Source organism: Triticum aestivum, chromosome 3A, assembly GCF_018294505.1.
Source record: "Triticum aestivum cultivar Chinese Spring chromosome 3A, IWGSC CS RefSeq v2.1, whole genome shotgun sequence".
In the NCBI taxonomy this organism is placed as follows: domain Eukaryota; kingdom Viridiplantae; phylum Streptophyta; class Magnoliopsida; order Poales; family Poaceae; genus Triticum; species Triticum aestivum.
In genome coordinates, this window is record NC_057800.1 from 44,670,091 (window position 1) to 44,689,304 (window position 19,214).

The 19,214-nt window shown below is 48.8% G+C and overlaps 1 protein-coding gene across 1 annotated transcript; it reads left to right on the forward strand.

Moving 5' to 3' along the window:
• Window positions 1-14,221: 14,221 nt before the first annotated feature.
• LOC123060122 (protein IWS1 homolog 1) lies at window positions 14,222-18,562 on the forward strand. The gene is made up of 11 exons (XM_044482692.1): window positions 14,222-14,392; window positions 14,468-15,038; window positions 15,628-15,747; window positions 16,477-16,697; window positions 16,814-16,943; window positions 17,060-17,122; window positions 17,216-17,293; window positions 17,381-17,472; window positions 17,607-17,669; window positions 17,774-17,924; window positions 18,034-18,562. Exons 1-11 carry the CDS (start codon window positions 14,385-14,387, stop codon window positions 18,130-18,132), a joined length of 1,596 nt encoding a protein of 531 aa, XP_044338627.1. The 5' UTR covers window positions 14,222-14,384; the 3' UTR covers window positions 18,133-18,562.
• Window positions 18,563-19,214: the final 652 nt, after the last annotated feature.

Consider the following 19,214-nt stretch of genomic DNA (forward strand, 5'->3'; position numbering starts at 1 on the left):
TCCATGGCCGGGGCCGGGCAAGAAATGAGGAAGGGCAACAAGACAAGTACCACCGCGGCGAGGGCGGGCGAGAAGACGAAGAATCTCCAGGACATGATCACGACGGTGATGCTGTACACAGTCATCATGTAGAAGATGTCGTACATGATGATGAGGAAGATCAAGACGAAGGGCATGATCATGAAGATGAAGATGCCGGAGCAGACGACGATGGAGGCTGGGTGCAGGACCCTCATATTCAAGAGCTGCTTCTCAAGCAGACGGATAACGCAAGAGCTGCCGCCCGAGAGAAATCCAAGCTGGATCAACTGGAGATAGACGCGGTTACTCCATTGTATGAAGGATGCAGGCCCGAGGATACCCGCCTGAAATTAACGCTCATGGCTCTGGAGATGAAGGTAAAACACAAAATGACCGACGCATGCTTCGACGAGAACATGTCATTCTGGCACGAACGTCTTCCCAAGGGGAACAAGTGCCTGACCAGTTTCGAGGAGGCGAAGAAAATCGTGTGTCCTCTGGATTTACCGCACGTGAAATACCATGTGTGCATGAACAATTGTATCATTTATCGGGACGAGCACGCGGAGTCTACCATATGTCCGGTGTGCGGCGTCACTCGATACAAGAAGAGGAAGAAAGCTCCTCGAAAATCGGTGTGGTACTTTCCGATCACTCCTCGTCTGCAGCGGTATTTCGCGGACCCTAAGGTAGCAAATCTCCTGCGTTGGCACGCGGATAGGGAGGAGAAGAAGCGGGAAGATGACGGAAATGATCCGGAGATAAATAAAAAAGACAAGATGCTGAGTCACCCTAAGGATGCGAGCCAGTGGCAAGCGTTGAACTATGAATACCCAGAATTTGGGAAGGATCCAAGGAACATGGTGCTGGGCGCGAGCACCGATGGAGTCAATCTGTTTGGCAGCCAGAGAAGCACACATAGCACCTGGCCTGTGTTTGTGTGGATGTACAACCTTCCCCCCTGGTTGTGCATGAAGAGGAAGTACATTCACATGAGTATGCTAATTGAAGGGCCGAAACAACCAGGGAACGACATCAATCTGTATCTGGGGCTGCTGAAGGAGGAGCTAGACACGCTGTGGAAAACGCCAGCCAATACGTGGGACGCCGCAGAGAAAGAATATTTCCCTATGAGAGCCGCACTGCTCACGACGGTGCACGACTATCTCGGTTACGGATATCTCGCGGGGCAGGTAGTCCACGGATTTTCTGGATGCGTAAGGTGCATGGATGACACAACGTATCGCCAGCTAGATAGAGATCCCGGGTCTTCGAAAACCGTGTTCATGGGACATCAAAGGTGGCTTCGCGACGATGACCCGTGGAGGAAACGCAAGGATCTGTTCGATGGTGAAACCGAACCCCGAAAACGCCCGTGTACGAGGAGCGGCGAGGAAATAGACGAGCTGTTGAAAAATTGGAAAGACTGCCCACTGCCGGGAAAGAAGCAAAAGGCGCCAGAGCCGGGAAAGAAGCGAAAGGTGCCAGAGCCGCTGCTGAAGGTATGGAAAACAAGGTCTATTTTCTGGGACTTGCCGTACTGGAAGATCCACTGTGTGCCTCACAGCCTTGATGTCATGCATATCACGAAGAACGTGTGCGAGAGTCTGCTTGGTACCCTACTCAACATGCCAGAGAGGACCAAAGATGGGCCGAAAGCAAGGGCAGACTTGAAATCAATGGGCATCAGGCAGGAGCTTCACGCTAATGATGATGATGATGATGATGATGATGATGATGATGATGATGATGATGAGGCGAAGCAGGACACAGAAAGTCGTCGCAAAGGCAAAAAGGCTAAGAAGACCGGAAATGACTACCCTCCCGCGTGCTTCACTCTAAGTCAGGAGGAGATCGAGCAGTTTTTCACCTGCCTCCTAGGAGTAAAACTTCCTTACGGTTACGCGGGGAAGATAAGCAGATACCTAGACCCAGCGAAGCAGAAGTTCAGCGGGATGAAGTCTCACGACTGTCACGTGCTGATGACGCAGATACTTCCAGTTGCAATCCGTGGGATCATGGACGCGCACGTCCGTGAAACGCTATTTGGCCTATGCAACTTTTTTGACGTCATCTCTCGGAAGTCGATTGGCGTGAGGCAACTCAGAAGGCTACAGGAAGAGATCGTGGTGATACTATGCGAGCTTGAGATGTACTTCCCGCCCGCATTCTTCGACGTTATGGTGCATCTGTTGGTCCATATCGTGGAGGATATCATCCAACTCGGGCCGACGTTCCTGCACAGCATGATGCCGTTCGAAAGGATGAATGGTGTCATCAAAGGATACGTTCGCAACATGTCACGTCCAGAGGGAAGTATAGCCAGGGGCTTTCTGACCGAAGAGTGCATCTCCTACTGCACGAATTATCTAGGCATCAAGAACCCCGTTGGTTTGCCCATCAACAGGCACCTTGGCAGGCTCACTGGATGGGGTCACCGTGAGGGTCGCCGCGAAATGCATGTCGACTTCGAGGGTCGACTCGCCGACTTTGAAAGAGCAAACCTAGTCGCGCTACAACACATAGACGTGGTCGATCCTTGGGTGGTAGAGCACAAAACCTTTATTGAGAAGACGTACAATGACCGAGGCCAACAGAGGACGGACGGAGATATACTCAAAGAGCACAACTCATGTTTCACGCGTTGGTTCAAGCAGAAGCTTCTGTCGTACCCTTTACATGAGGATTCTTCCGCGGAAGAACAACTCATATTCGCCTTGTCACAGGGCGCCGAGCACAACCTGATGACCTATGAGGCGTACGATATCAACGGCTACACATTCTACACCGAGGACAAGGACATGAAGAGCGATGGTTATCAGAACTCCGGGGTAACGATGGAATCCTACACCGGTAACGACAAGGACAGATACTACGGAAGGATCGAGGAGATCTGGGAGCTGAGCTACGCTGGAGAGAAGGTCCCGATGTTCCGTGTCAGATGGGCCAAGAGCGTCCTAAAAGAAGACCGGTATTTCACCACCATGGTTATACCCGAAGCCAAATCCAAGACCGCGGGCGCAAACGTCACCGCGAAAAATGAGCCATGGGTACTGGCTTCACAAGTGGACCAATGCTTCTTCATTACCGATCCGTCAAAGCCCAGTCGTGTTGTCGTGAGGAGAGGCAAAAGGAAGATCATCGGAATGGATGGAGTAGCCAATGAGCAAGACTTCGACAAGTACGGCGACCCGAAGATCGAACATGACGACGACGATGAAGTAGCAGCATACACCACAAGAAGAAGCAGGACCACCCTACCTAAAGGACGTCCGTTCCACAGAAGAACTCCATTTGCGAAAAAGAAGGGCAAGAAGATTGTGAACAGATAGCTAGCTAAGATCGATTGTATTTAAATTGTAGCCTTCATTTCTCGATTGTATTTCATGGGCACTTTTTGATATCATGAATATTTTTAAATTTCATGGGCACTTTTTGAATTCATGAGGACACTCGATCTCGATCCCCTCCTCGATCTGATCCCCTCCATCTCGATCTCGATTCCCCCTCCATCTCGATCTCGATCCCACCCGCACCCTCCCCCGCTAGCTAGCTCCACCGCCGCCGACGACCCACCGCAACCCTCCCCCGCTCCACCGCCGCCGACGAGCACCCGCCCCCCCCCCCCGCACCCCTGGGGGGTTATTACTGTTTTTATAAAAAAATATTACTGTTATGATTTAAACAAGTTTGGACATATTTAAACACAAATAAATATCAAACAAGATTTAAAATGCATAAAAAAATATTGGGGAGCCTGGGAATTGAACCCAGGACCTCCTGGTGTGTGTGTTGTGTATTGACCAGTCGGGCTAGTGGGCTGGGTCTGTTGTAGATAGGGTTAGGTTGTATATAACCTGACAAGTCGGGCTAGATTAAATTACTTATGGCGCACCCCTCGGTGGTGCGCCATTGCTATGGATGTACTTATGGCGCACCCCTGGGTGGTGCGCCATTGCTAAGCCTCCCCCCGCACTAAAATCCCCAATCTCCATTTCTCTCTAATCCCTCCCCTGCCTCATCTCACCCGCGCCTGACCACCACCGCCCACCACTTCCCCCGTGCTCGCCGTCCCCGGCCGTGCTCGCTTCCCCCGCCGCACCCGACCACCTCCCTCACCGTCCCCCCTTTGCCCGCGCCCGTGCCCTCGCCGTCCCCCTTCCCTCGCGGCCCCGCCTGCGTCAACCTCCCTCCCGAGCGCGACAGCTAGGGTTCCTAGCCGCCGCCACCGCTGCTGGCCCCGGCCCGCTCCAACGACCCCCGCGCCCGCTCCACACCCGCTCCGGCTCCCCTCGCAGCCATCCCCAAGGTGAGCTATCTGGGCTAGCTAGGGTTCACCGCAAGCAAAGAAAGAGAGGAAGAAATCCCCCCATCCCCCCTGCCCCTTTGCTGAATGTCGATGGAATCAAATTTGCTGCCCCGCAGGTGAAGGAGGACGGTGCTTTCCTGCCGTGGCTGCGGAGCAAGGCCGGGTCCGCCATCTCGTCGGCGCTGCGCATCGGGACCTCGCCGCTGGGAAGGTCTGTTCTTGGCTACTGTCGATTTGGTACATAGAGCAGAGTAGAGCAGTAACAATGTCCTTGTTCGTGTCGCAGCCGATCCAGGAGGGGGACTGCACCGGATCCGCCATCGCCGAGGAGCCGCACAGCACCGGATCCACCTTGTCCTCTTCCTCGGGTCGCCGTCGTCTTCCTCAACTCCGGCCACCTCAACTCCGGTCTCCGCTCCACCTCTGCTCTGTGGTTCAGTACACTAATCCTATTGTCTTTGACTACTTGATTGAACTTGTTGTACTTCCCACTACAAGTTGATTTACTGAATATGCTACTCTAGTTCCCGGAGCTGGGTTTCTATTTGTGTGTTTGGTATATAGTTTCTAGTTTGTGCATCACTATAAGAGGAGTGCATTTTTCTAGGTTCTCTCACAATCTCCATATGTTAGTTTGTTATCTTTTATACTTACAGTACAACAGGTTAACAGTTTGAAAGCCAAACAGTGAGACTTTCTAGTGTATGGTCCTAACACACAACAATTTTATTAGTTGAGGTTCACACTAGACAAACTTGTGCCAGCTAAGAAAAAATAGAGTTCTACATTAACTTGTCTGCCAGCTGGAGCAAGAAGCCTGAACTAGTTTTCCTTAGCTATCGCCTCATTTAGAAAATATTGGACAAGATCCCAAGAGACTTGGAGATATGTACAAGATCAGTAAGATAATAGCTTGCTGTTTAAGCATCGTTGCAGTCAAACTCTGGAATATTTACAACGAAAATGACCAAAGGTATGGCCAGTGCCATCAGGAAATCACAGGTGAACCAATGCATCATAGTGGAACACTAAACTGACAATTCCATCATATGTATCACCAATCTTCTTGATTAGTGATTATCTGAATTAGTTTGTAAACTGTAGATGTGGTTAGGCTCTGGTTAAAAATAAAAACAATAATAGAAGTTTTGTATTTTCTAAGTAAAAAACCCCACATATGCACCAGAGTAGACCTATGCATCAGAACCAAAGTAGACCTAGCTCTGCATTAGTTGTTTTGTGCTTCAAGTGTCCCAGTCAAGGACAAACTGAGTGGTTGCAAAATAATATTATGTGGTCAATGTGCATTAGTTCTGAACTGGTCAACCATGAATTGGGATGATAATGTTATTTTTCCTTCTTAACAGAATGGTGTCATAATCAGAACAAAGCTGCTGCAAATGCATACTTTTTTTACAAGTGCATCTGCACCTTCTGATCCATTTAGAGTTATCTGCACCCTCTGATTTTTGTCCATATGAAAGCAGAGGACCATATGGTCTGTGGCTGGGTTTTGTCTCCGACCATTATGTCATGATGATTTTACAGGTACCCTGAGAGGCCCTTGAGTTTGCCGGAATGTCGATTAACTTCCGTTTCGGCAAATTCGGGTACTCCATATGTCTTATTTTCAGCAAAGGTCATGCTGAAATTTTCCATGAATTTTAGCATGACTTTGCTAAAAAACGGACATATGAGGTACTTGCTACTAATGCATGGGCCGGGGTATCTTAGTACTTAGTTAAGTAGGATCAACTGCCCCTTTATTCTTGCTGCATTAAACCATAGGTGGCAATAGAGCCAAGTGATTAGTGCCAAGTGATTAGGCCCAACCTAGGGTGCCTCGGCATCGATAAACCCTAAATGATGAAAACTTAACTTGGCTGCCCCGGATGCCTCGGTGTCGATGAGAACCTAAATGATGTACGCTTAGGCTTTTAGGGTGCCTCAGCGTCGACAAACCCTAAATGATGAAAGCTTAGGCTTTTAGGGTGCCTCGGTGTCGACAAACCCTAAATGATGAGACCATGATCTTGTTCCTTGACAATAACCAACTTTTTGACCAAACTTTTTTCCTATTTAGAGCGAAACATGGCCCACAATGATGAGGCCGGTGGTTCGGGCGGCAAGAAATTCTGGGAGCTGTCCCAGGAGATGGAGGAACAACCTCACCGCTATGAGGACGCCGCGGAAGACACCGATCCTGATTACACAACCCCTAGTGGCGTCGGGGATGACACCACTGATGGTGCCGCCGAGGATGCCACCACTGATGATGGCGGCGCATGCACAGATGGCAGCCAACCGAAGAAGCAAAGGAAGGACCGGCGCCCAAATGTGCTCCGCACCCTCAAGGAGGAATTCACTCAAGTGGACTCCGACGGGAATCCAACAGAGCCCAAACATATAGTCAAGGGGTACTCGCTTCAGCTCGGGTGCATTCTCCGGAGCACTGTCTCGATCAACACCGAGAACCTTAGGCATAAGGACCGAGGGAATTTGCGCAACCTCCTCTTCACGAAGCTGCACGAACGATACAAGTTCCCCGCCGAATTTGAAAACACACGCCTCTCAGGGAATAAAGTGAACAGTGCCGCCCTCACGAAGATGAGCACGGCCCTGTCTACTTGGAAAAGCGCGGTGAAGAGAATGATTGATAAAGGTGATAGTTATGAGAAGATCAAGGCGAAATATCCTTTGATGAGCGAAGATGAGTACAAGGAGTTCAAGATCAAGTGCGAGAGGAGTGCAACCTCCGAATCAAGTCAGTGGGGGAAAGAAATGCGGGAGTTGAACTTACGGGAACACAAACTTGGTCCCGGCGGTTACAGAGTGGCGGAGCCTATATGGGACAAGGAGGACGCGGAGCGTGCTGAGCAAGGCCTACCGCCCCGCTTCGAGAAATACAGCGGTGACAAGCAGACCAGGAACTATGTCAGGGCCCGGTACAAGGAGGACCCGATAACAAAGGAGCTTACCACGGATCCAAAGACCAAGGCGCTTGAGCTTCTTCTGGTAAGGAATACACCCCCACGTAATTAGCTCCATATGGTTGCACTCTAATTAATCCCCAATATTTCTAAATGGTTCACGTTCCTTTCGCAGGAAACTGAAAGCAGTAGCGCGGGGTCGTCTAAGAGCTCCCCTTTCGACACCCCTTTAAATAGGGCATTAAACATAATGAAAAACAAGGATAAGCTCACTAAGCCGACATCAGCTGGTCGTGTGGCCGGCAAAGGCTTGTCCACAAAATGGGGGTCATACTATACCGCTGGTGTGCGGAAGGAGAAAAAGACCAGCTCGGAAAGCCAGACGCGCGAAGTTGAAGAACTCAAGGCACAAGTGGCACGGATTCCGGAGCTTGTCCAAGAGCAAGTGCAACAACAACTTGGAACGACGCTCAACGCCATGGTGCCTACGTTGATTCATGGGCTGACGACGTGGATTGCGGGCGGCCAACAGGGGCCTCCCCCGATTCCCAGCTTCACGGCCAGCAACTCGCACAGCGCGCAGGCGGCGCCATTGGTGTCTCCGGCAGCGGCGCCATTGATGTCTCCGGCGGAGGCGGTATTCGTGTCTCCGGCGCCGGCACGAGCATTGGAGCTTAATGCACCCGGGTGTATGCCGGCCGGCACCTCGCCAGCAAGCGCCCGCTCCGTCAGTTGCACGCCCGCCGTTGGCGGTGCCTCGACATTAGCCGAGCTCGACGGCATCACGGTAACCAAGCCTCTCGGCCGATGACTTCATCTCCTTGCCTTTGACTGGGCATCCCTGACGCCCTGTACATGTTTTCGCAGGGCACCGCCGACGTTCCTTGCACTCTTCTGCATTTCGTGGGCGCCGAGTTGGTCGATGTCGCCAAGGGCAGAATCGTTCAACCGGGCAACCCCATGTTGCATGGTAATCCGATGCCACCCACAATGTATAGGGTTGAAGTGGTTCGGGTGCTGCCAGGCTGTGACGAGCTGTTACCTCTGATTCGACCTGCTGGGGCCGACGAAGAAGATGAGATGACCCTCAGCACCTGCGTAAACTGGCCCCTGCTTTGGCCGAAGAGCCAGATTCGTTTGGGGGCGGGGGACACCACCCCACAGACAAGACCGCCAGTCGTGCCGGCGCCAAGCCATGGCAAGAACGCCGCAACGCTACCGGACCTGCGGACATCCCTATGGCACAGGATCCGGACAGCCCTATGGCACAGGATCCGGACGGCGACGACAACGACGACGGTACATTTACCAAAGTTGATAAGTACTTTGCCGAACATGGGTACGCTGACGAGTTCTGCGGGCCTCTTTCTCAAGAACCCAACCAAGACGACCGCGATCTAGCTGGTACGGCGGAGAAATCCAATTGCAACAGGCGTCGTCTGGCGTTCAGTTCTCAGGACACGCCTCCAGCTCCCGCCTTCACCGAGCCTCAGATAGCTGAGGTGCGAAATATTATCAGCCCCAACACGCTCAAGAAGGCGGTCTGTGAGCAGAACTCGGTCCCATTACAGGAGATCAAGAAGAAGGGACGGAAACGAAAGACTAACAAGGGCGCCGGTGCGAGCCAGCCGGCACCGAGTTCGATCCGTGCTCAGGACGGGCCACCTTCACCTAAGGATATCTCGAGGAGGGTGCATGTGGCGGGTAGGGCGATGCTACCGCCAAATATGCTGAATGCTGCAACCGGTGCTATGCGGAGTCTGCACGACAGTGTTCTTTCTTTGGAGAAGCGGCGTCTCAGAGAGAAGGATGTGGCATACCCGGTTTTCGTGGCCAAGGTGCCAGAGGGCAAGGGCTTTGTGGATGGCGACATCGGGGGTACGATCGTCCTGCGGTTTGATGACATCTTTGCTATGTTTAACCTTCATCCGCTGCACTACACCTTCGTTCGGCTGTTTTCGCTGAGTATGGAGATGCGGATCATTAGAGACAAGACCCCGGACATCGTGATAGTCGACCCCTTCTACATGCGTGCCAAGCACTTGAGCAGCGCTGGGGACCGCCAAGTTGCGAGTTCACACCTCGAAGGCGTCATTCTGGCAAACCCAGATAAGGATAACTTCCTTGTGGCTTACTTTCCCGAGTAAGTCATCCCTTAACCGCCCCGTAACATATGATTTCTTAGATTTCGATCGTTCTTTTTTTTTCTAACATTCCGTGTTCTGTGCAGTGACACACATTGCACACTCATCCTCTTAAGCCCGAAATATTCCATGGCCACGTATTTAGACCCGAACCGTAACTCCAAGATAGACTACACAAATGTCAAGAAAGTTCTTGATGATGTTCTCCCCGCCTACGCCAAATCTGGAGGCACCTTCACCAGGGCAGTTCGTAAGTACGGCAAGCACATGTTCTCACACAATACGAAGTTCTGCTGCGTCAAGCAGCCGCCTGGCGGTCAGAAGGATGCCTACTACGCCCTCCATCACATGCGGGCGATCGTAAGGGACCATCATCAACTTCTGCTACCAGATAATCTCAAAGATTGGGCCGCGAGCTTGTCAGCAGTCCAGGACGCGGACCTCAGACAAGAATTCTTTCGCATCCAGTCGGAGTTTGCGGACATCATCCATCAAGATGTCCTTCATACCTCAGGGCAGTTCTTCCTCAGATATCAACCGTCCAACAGTGAGATAGATGAAATGCTACAAATGCAGGGTGACAACGACCGTGATTTCATGACCATCACGACAGACGGCGGCTTCATCCACGTTCCTGTCTGATGAGTCGAGTCGAAAGTAGTGATGTGTAGTTTTGAAACATTGATTGGCTCATGTTGTAATTATACTTTAATGAATTCATATGTCTCTTTGGTTTGGACAGTCGTTCAACTTAGATGTAATTGATGCTATTTATTAGTAGGACCATGAATCGTGCTATTAATGTCTTGCTTTTCTCTTCCGATCCTTTTGTTGCATACTTACATATTGCTTATGTATTGTCTGTTGTTTGGCTTGTGCATAGAGATGTCGTCGTATGTCGTGTACAAGGGTAAGGTTTCCGGAGTCTACGACGACTGGGAGGAGTGTCGGAGATAGGTTCACCGTTTCAGCGGTAATAGTTACAAAGGGTACACCACTAGGGCGGAGGCCGAATCTAGATACGCCCGCTATCTAGCGGGAGAGAGGAGGGAGCGTTGGAGGAACCGGATGAAGACCAGTTTGATCGCAATGATGCTCATCGTGATGACCACAGCTCTCTTCTATGTGATGGTAGTTTAGATGATCGATATCAACTTGTAATGTGAAGACAAACTCGATACTCGCGGTCTTGAGACTTGTAATGTTTTATCTTTGTTCGGTCTTTTGAATTCGGAGACTAATATGATGAATTGTATTCGGAGACTAATATGATAAATTGTATTCGGAGACTAATCTTGTATTGTATTCGATGAATCTGATGTTGCTGTGTGCTGCTGTCTATATTCTGTCTAATAATATATTTTATATTCTGTCTAATAATATATTTTGTAACCTGCGCAAAAATCAGAAAAGGAAAAAACAAAAAACAACAAATATTCATACTAATGGCGCATCACCACCAGGTGCGCCATTAGTATGCCAAAGGATACTAATGGCGCATCAACAGAGAATGCGCCATTAGTATGACAAAGCCATGCTTACGTATGCCCCCCGGGAGGCACACTAATGGCGCATGCTATTACATACTAATGGCGCACTAGTTGGTGCGCCATTAGTATACCAGATACTAATGGCGCACCTCTGGTGCGCCATTAGTAAGATATACTAGTGGCATGCTACTAATGGCGCACTGGTAATGTGCCATTAGTAGGCAAAACCAGTGCGCCACTAGTAGGCTTTTTCCTAGTAGTGTGATCTCCATCATCGTGTCTTCATGAAGTTGTCACGTCAACTATTACTTCTACTACTATGGCTAACGGTTTAGCAATAAAGTAAAGTAATTACATGACGTTTATGTTGACACGCAGGTCATAAATAAATTAAGACAACTCCTATGGCTCCTGCCGGTTGTCATACTCATCGACATGCAAGTCGTGATTCCTATTACAAGAACATGATCAATCTCATACATCACATATATCATTCATCACAATCTTCTTTTGGCCATATCACATCAAAGGCATATGCTGCAAAAACAAATTAGACGTCCTTTAATTGTTGTTGCATGTTTTACGTGGCTGCAATAGGGTTCTAGCAAGAACGTTTCTTACCTACGTCAAAACCACAACGTGATATGCCAATTTTTATTTACCCCTCATAAGGACCCTTTCAATCAAATCCGATCCGACTAAAGTGGGAGAGGTAGACACCCGCTAGCCACCTTATGCAACTAGTGCATGTCAGTCCGTGGAACCTGTCTCACATAAGCGTACGTGTAAGGTCGGTCCGGGCCGCTTCATCCCACAATGCCGTCGAATCAAGATAAGACTAGTAATGGCAAGTAAATTGACACTATCGACACCCACAACTGCTTTGTGTTCTACTCGTGCATAGAAACTACGCATAAACCTAGCTCTAATACCACTGTTGGAGAACGTTGCAGAAAATAAAAAATTTCTACGCTTCACCAAGATCAATCTATGGAGTCATCTAGCAACGAGAGAGAGGAGCGCATCTACACCCTTGTAGATCATGAGCAGAAGCGTTCAAGAGAACGGGGATGATGGAGTCGTACTCGCCGTGATCCAAATCACCGATGACCAAGTGCCGAACGGACGGCACCTCCGCATTCAACACACGTATGGTTGGCGAAGACGTCTCCTCCTTCTTGATCCAGCAAGAGGGAAGGAGAGGTTGATGGAGATCCAGCAGCACGACAGCGTGGTGGTGGATGCAGCGAGGATCTCGGCAGGGCTTCGCCAAGCTCAGCGAGAGAGAGAGGTGTTACGGGAGGGAGAGGGAGGCGCCAGGGGATAGGGTGCGGCTGCCCTCCCTCCCCCCTCTTTATATAGGCCCCTAGGGGGCGCCGGCCCTAGGATATGCATCTCCAAGGGGGGCGGCCAAGAGGGGTGGCTTGCCCCCTAAGCCAAGTGGGGCGCCCCCACCCCAAGGGTTTCCCAACCCTAGGCGCAGGGGAGGCCCAAGGGGCGGCGCACTAGCCCATCAGGGGCTGGTTCCCCTTCCACTTCAGCCCATGGGGCCCTCCGGGATAGGTGGCCCCACCCGGTGGACCCCCGGGACCCTTACGGTGGTCCTGGTACATTACGATTAACCCCACAACTTTCCCGATGGCCGAAACTCGACTTCCTATATATAAATCTTTACCTCCGGACCAATCCGGAACTCCTCGTGACGTCCGGGATCTCATCCGGGACTCCGAACAACTTTCGGGTTACTGCATACTAATATCTCCACAACCCTAGCGTCACCGAACCTTAAGTGTATAGACCCTACGGGTTCGGGAGACATGCAGACATGACCGAGACGACTCTCCGGTCAATAACCAACAGCGGAATCTGGATACCCATGTTGGCTCCCACATACTCCTCGATGATCTCATCGGATGAACCACGATGTCGAGGATTCAAGTAATCATGTATACAATTCCCTTTGTCAATCGGTACGTTACTTGCCCGAGATTCGATCGTCGGTATCCCAATACCTCGTTTAATCTCGTTACCGGCAAGTCACTTTACTCGTACCGTAATGCATGATCCCATGACCAAACACTTGGTCACACTGAGCTCATTATGATGATGCATTACCGAGTGGGCCCAGAGATACCTCTCCATCATACGAAGTGACAAATCCCAGTCTCGATCCGTGTCAACCCAACAGATACTTTCGAGGATACCTGTAGTATACCTTTATAGTCACCCAGTTACGTTGTGACGTTTGGCACACCCAAAGCATTCCTACGGCATCCGGGAGTTACACGATCTCATGGTCTAAGGAAATGATACTTAACATTGGAAAAGTTTTAGCAAACGAACTACATGATCTTGTGCTAGGCTTAGGATTGGGTCTTGTCCATCACATCATTCTCCTAATGATGTGATCCCGTTATCAATGGCATCTAATGTCCATAGTCAGGAAACATGACTATCTGTTGATCAACGAGCTAGTCAACTAGAGGCTCACTAGGGACATGTTGTGGTCTATGTATTCACACATATATTACGATTTCTGGATGAACAATAGACAATTATCATGAACAAGGAAATATAATAATAATCATTTTATTATTGCCTCTAGGGCATATTTCCAACAACTACCATCTTGCATCTACGATATAAGCAACATATATCACAACTAGCTACAAAATCCGTTGTGTTCATCACTATTACCACCGTAGCATTGCTACAAATCCATCACCGATAGCTACCACAACAACACAATCTCACAGATCGGCACACGAATCAACCCTACCATGCTACAAGATGCATACAAATCAAACCCTACCACACGCTTGAACATCAAACCCTATCACACGCTCTCAGATCTAACTACAAAGGACATAGAGAAGGGGGTGATTGAACTCAGAGAGACCATGGCTGCAGCTCGAAGGAGACGCAGGAACGGTCGGAGAAGATGAGGACACGAGTCGCCGCCGCCGTGGACTGCCGGCCGGAGAAGGAGCGCCGCTTACCTGCTCGTTGGTGCCGATGCACGTGAGTCTCGGCGACGAGGCAAAGTGGGCGCCTGAATCGGTGGGAAGTGAGCCGCAATCCTCCCATCAAATTTTCGAAGACGCCCGCGAGCTCGCGCCATCTTCATGGTCGCACGAGCTCAGTGCCGTGTTCCCCTCCCCTGCTTCTGCCGAGCCTGGCTCGCTAGAAACTGCCAATTTGGCCGTCCCTAGCGGGCCTGGCTAGAAGGTGCTTTAATGTTCGTGCGATATGGGCCAAACAGTGTATGCTTCCTGCGCGGTCCTTTGTTGGGTCTAATGCCACCTACCAAACACCCAAAGCCCGACACTCAAAGAAAAAAAAAGGCTAAGCCGAAGCCGAGAGGCCGGCCCAGTATTGTCTTCCACCTTCCCCCGATCCTTCTTCGTCTCCAGCTCCTCCTCTCTAATCCATCTCTGTCACGCACTCACACCGAGGCTAGGGTTCCGATCCGCATCTCGCCGCCGACGCCATGGACGAGTAAGTTCCCTCCCCCCCTCCCCCCCCCCTCCCCCCTCTCCCGCCCGGCGCTGACCCCCCGATCCCTCGCCGCAGCTTCTTCGACGAGGACGGCGAGCAGCTCATGGACCCCGACGCCCGCTCCCCCTCGCCCGAGCGCGGGGCGCAGCCCTACGACGGCCTCGAGGACGACCTCGACGACGACGGCGCCGACTGGAACCGCGACCGCTCCCCGACCCCCGTGCACGGCGGCGGCGGCGGCGACGACGGGTCCTCCTCCAGGCCCCGGAAGCGCCTCCTCAAGAAGGGCGGGGGCGGGAAGGGCGACGGCGGCGGCGGCATGCCCGCCGACGACCTGGAGGACTGGGGCGAGGACGCGGCGGCGGGGCTGGCGGACGACGACGTGGGCGGGGACCCGGACGCCGACAGGAAGAGGAAGGGGTCCTCGAGCCTCAGGGACCTCGCTAGGGGCGGGGGCAAGGACAAGCATGAGAAGAAGAGGAGGAAGGAGGACGTGGGCATGGTGAGGGAGAAGAGGGGCTCGTCCTCCGGCGGCAAGGGCTCCGGCGGTGGACGCGGGGGTGGGGATAGGGGTGAGGATCAGGATGAAGAGGGGGAGAAGGAGATCCAGGAGCTCTGGAATACCATCGCCGGGGACGGCTCAGAGGTGAGGACCATTGCTTCCAATCTTCTTTCAGTCTGTTGTTCATCACTCTTAATCAGTTGTAGGTGCTTGTATGTTGTAGTAGTAAAGACTTGCGCCTTATACCGGTTTTAGCAGCTCCTGAGCTTGGTTACAAAGGGTTCTTGGATAGTCCAGATTGAAGCGGCGATTCTATTGGTTAAACTGTGGTTAAGTTGATGTTATTTGTATGTTTATTAAATGTGTGTGCTTATTATTGAACCAGTTGTGCTTAGGCAATGCATTTGTTCCGGGTCCATCAAGATTCTGCTGTCATAATTTTGCAAGCAAAGCTCTGTTAGCGATAACTGGGATAGCCTTTGGTTTCTGCTCAGGATATTGAACTGTTCTCCTTGATCCGTTGTTCTGATGATAAGCAGTCGCCAGCCTCTTGTTCTGATGATACTAATTGGAACCACTGTTCAACTGAATTCCATGTGCATAATACCATATTTTTAAATTTTGTTTTGTTTCCTAAGGTCTTACGATAATTGAGTTTGTTTCTGCTCCACGATAGCATCATAGCCTTGGACAAATTAACTGGCTGTGCTAACATTTTTTTCTCATGGAACAGGATGACGAAGAAGGTGTTAGAACCTTAGATGATGATAATTTCATCGATGATACTGGGGTTGACCCAGCTGACCGTTATGACAATGATAATGATGGCCACTCTCCTCGACGTTTTGCACAGGTGTTCATACTTAACTGCTCATATGCCATTGGTAATGCTTTTAGTTTCAGTGTTTAGACAAACTATCGTAATGGTCAAATCAAAGGTTTCTTTAGCTGAAGGTAACTGATTGAGGTGATCATTGTATTTTGACCCTACATCAGTCCAATGGTTTATATGGGCTTTGGCTAAACTTTTTATTTCATATATATCAATGGTTTAGTAAGATGATTTCCAAGCCGGCAAGGTTATGGACTCTCTCAGTGAATAACTACATATAAATATGTCATTCCCTATGATTCACGCAAGGTAACCAATTAAGGTGTTCATTGTGTATTTTGCCCCTACATCAGATCAATGGTTTACATGGGCTTTGGCTAGGGTGTTTTATTTCATATCAATGGTTATCATGGTGACTTCAAAGCCGGCCAGGTTATGGACTTCCTGGGTGAATAACGAAATACACATATGTCATGTGCTATGATTGTCTTAATGGGTGCTGGTATTCAACTAGAAGAATGATGCTAGTATATACCTGTCATGTAATCAGATAACCCTGGGGAATAGATGGTAGTTTTACGGGGTAAAGGGGCCTTTTTGACTGAGCTTTGACACCCTGTCGTATTTTAGCAGTTTCCAATTAAAATTACATGCTTTTACATTTCTTGGGATTTATTACAGAACATTTTGTTGATCCTGTTTGTTTTTTGTTTGCGTAAGCACGATGTGAATTTGTTCTTTTCATTACAGGCAGAGGAAGCTGAAGAGGACGACGAAATTGAGCGGCTCTTTAAGGGTGGTAAGAAGAAGAAGAAGAATGACCGACCACGTGCAGATATTGGTCTTATAGTTGAACAGTTCATTGCTGAGTTTGAAGTAGCCTCTGAAGAAGATGCCAACCTAAATAGGCAACATAAACCAGCCATTAACAAACTCATGAAGCTTCCGCTCCTCATAGAAGTTCTCTCAAAGTAAGATATTCAGATGTAGCCATTCGTAGCATCAGAACTTTCTCTCTGGTGCTAATCTGGTTGCTATCTATTGTAACTAGTTCTAATTCTTATCATTTGTATATGACTATTCACAGGAAGAATCTCCAGCAGGAATTCCTTGATCATGGAATACTCACTCTTCTGAAGAACTGGCTTGAGCCTCTACCTGATGGGAGCATGCCCAATATGAATATTCGATCTGCTGTACTGAAGTTACTATCAGATGTAGGCAAAAACTTTTTTTCCCTTCTGAGACATGGAACCACATTAGTTACAGCATAAGAGCACTGTTATACTTCGGGACCTACTTTCTCATTTAAGATTTGTTTCTGTTTACACAGTTCCCAATTGATCTTGAGCAATTCGACAGAAGAGAGCAGCTCAAGAAAAGTGGCTTGGGAAAGGTATGTCTTCTTAAGGATTGCATTCTGGAAAGTTTTGTTCAGATTATTGGGGGTGTGCTTAACTGCTGACTATATCCCATTATCGATGTCTAGGTTATTATGTTTTTGTCAAAATCTGACGAGGAGACTACTTCCAACAGAAAATTAGCCAAGGAACTGGTTGATAAATGGGTAATTTCTTGTTCTTCCTAATCATTTCTATTTGGTGCTGAAGGTTCATAGTCTTATGTATGACTAACTGTGAATGAACAAATACAGAGTCGACCAATATTCCAAAAGAGCACAAGATTTGAGGATATGAGGGCATATGATGGTGAAAGAGCTCCTTACAGGAGGCCTCAGATGAAGAAGTTAGTACTGCACTTTTCATTGACTGAATGACTGATGATCTATTAGATGGCATATCATCCAAATGGCAACATTCTAATTTGAGTTAGCTGTCCTTATTCTGTATTCTTATTTGTTATGTTTTCTCTCGATTTAGGCCTTCATCAAGTAGTTCTGGAATGGAATCCAGAGACGATGATCTTGATGCTGACTTCTCTCAGTAAGTCTACTCACACATCGTATTTGAGTTACATTTGACATCTGGTGCAGGTCCGCATACTATTCCCCTTTCCTCAATTAATTTTTTCTGTGCTCTGAGTGCAGGCGCAAGTCCGGGCAAAGTGGTTCTAGGCAGCATGCTTCTAGGCCAGAAGCATCACCTTTGGACTTTGTCATTCGTCCACAGTCCAAAATTGACCCCGAACAGATACGGGCTCGTGCTAAGCAACAAGTTCAAGACCAGCGCCGGCTGAAGGTTCTGCCCCCACCTCTAGACTGATTTTTTTCTAGCATATTTTGTAGCTGGCATGTGGTATGTCATGTTGTGGAAGTTAGATCACTAATCCTTCATGTTATGCATGCAGATGAACAAGAAACTGCAGCAGCTGAAAGCGCCAAAGAAGAAAAACCTCCAGGCTTCAAAGCTTAGTGTTGAAGGCCGTGGGATGGTCAAGTACTTGTAAGCTAGACACCCCCGACAGCCTTGCGATGCAGATGATGGTGTGCGCTCAGCAGTGGGCTGCTGAAGCAGTATCAAGCACTCTTCCACCATTGCCATCGGAGGGCAGCAAGATCGGTGGAAATGGAATTGCTTGGCTGATATAGTACTTTCTTGTTCCAAAAGCCTGGCAGGGTACATTGGGCGAGCTTCCGAAAACTAGGTGATTTGGGTTATTTATCAGATGCTCATATATAATACCGTTATTGTGGACGATTACAGCATGGTGCCTTTACTGTACAAATGTTTGTCATGTTTGAGAAGGGCACCTGACTGGGCTGTAAGTTTAACTTGGAACCTTTTGACTGGCTTTTCATACATCTCTACTTGTACTGGAAGGGCCTGATGCATTATAATCGAAACATGGCGCAATAAACAGATTAACTGTGCTTGAATGACTATGGTCATAGATAGTGAAGCTTGGCTAGGATTTTCATGCAACTAGAAAATGTTGTGCTGTACAAACTGTACTTGAATGAAGATTATAACTATAGATATTAGCAAGCAATGTACACAAGGAAAATTAATACTCCCTTCGTCCGGAAATACTTGTCATGAAGATGAATAAAAGGGAATGTATCTAGATGTATTTTAGTTCTAGATACACCCTTTTTTATCCATCTTGATGACAAGTATTTCCGGACGGAGGGAGTATAAAGTTTGTTACTAAAAATGACTGAACATGCATGAAGTGAACAGCTAAGCGAGGGTAGATCACCATTCAGAGACCGAAAGTAGATGAGATTTTAAAAATTGACGGTTGTGGCTGGACATGGAGTTTTTGCTCCTGAGATGAAATGCATCCTTGTGTGAACAGTAAAATTTGAAAATAGTAAAAAAGATTATTTTTTTGTAACAAACACTGTTGGATGTTCTAAAAGAATATTTTTTTAAACACTTTATAAAGAGCTGTTTTTTGTTAATTTTTCTGGACCTTCACGAATGTGATTTCATCATGAAAATTTGCCCGCAGCCAGAAAACTAAGCAATATTTGTTGTGAAGAATTTCTTTTTTAAATTTTTTACTGTTCATAGGAGGAGCATTTG

Bases quoted from the DNA above. Each gene is read 5' to 3' on its own strand.
- LOC123060122 (XM_044482692.1), top strand. The intron at 17,123-17,215 runs GTATGTCTTCTT...ATCGATGTCTAG, and splicing joins AGAAAAGTGGCTTGGGAAAG to GTTATTATGTTTTTGTCAAA. The intron at 17,294-17,380 runs GTAATTTCTTGT...GAACAAATACAG, and splicing joins AGGAACTGGTTGATAAATGG to AGTCGACCAATATTCCAAAA.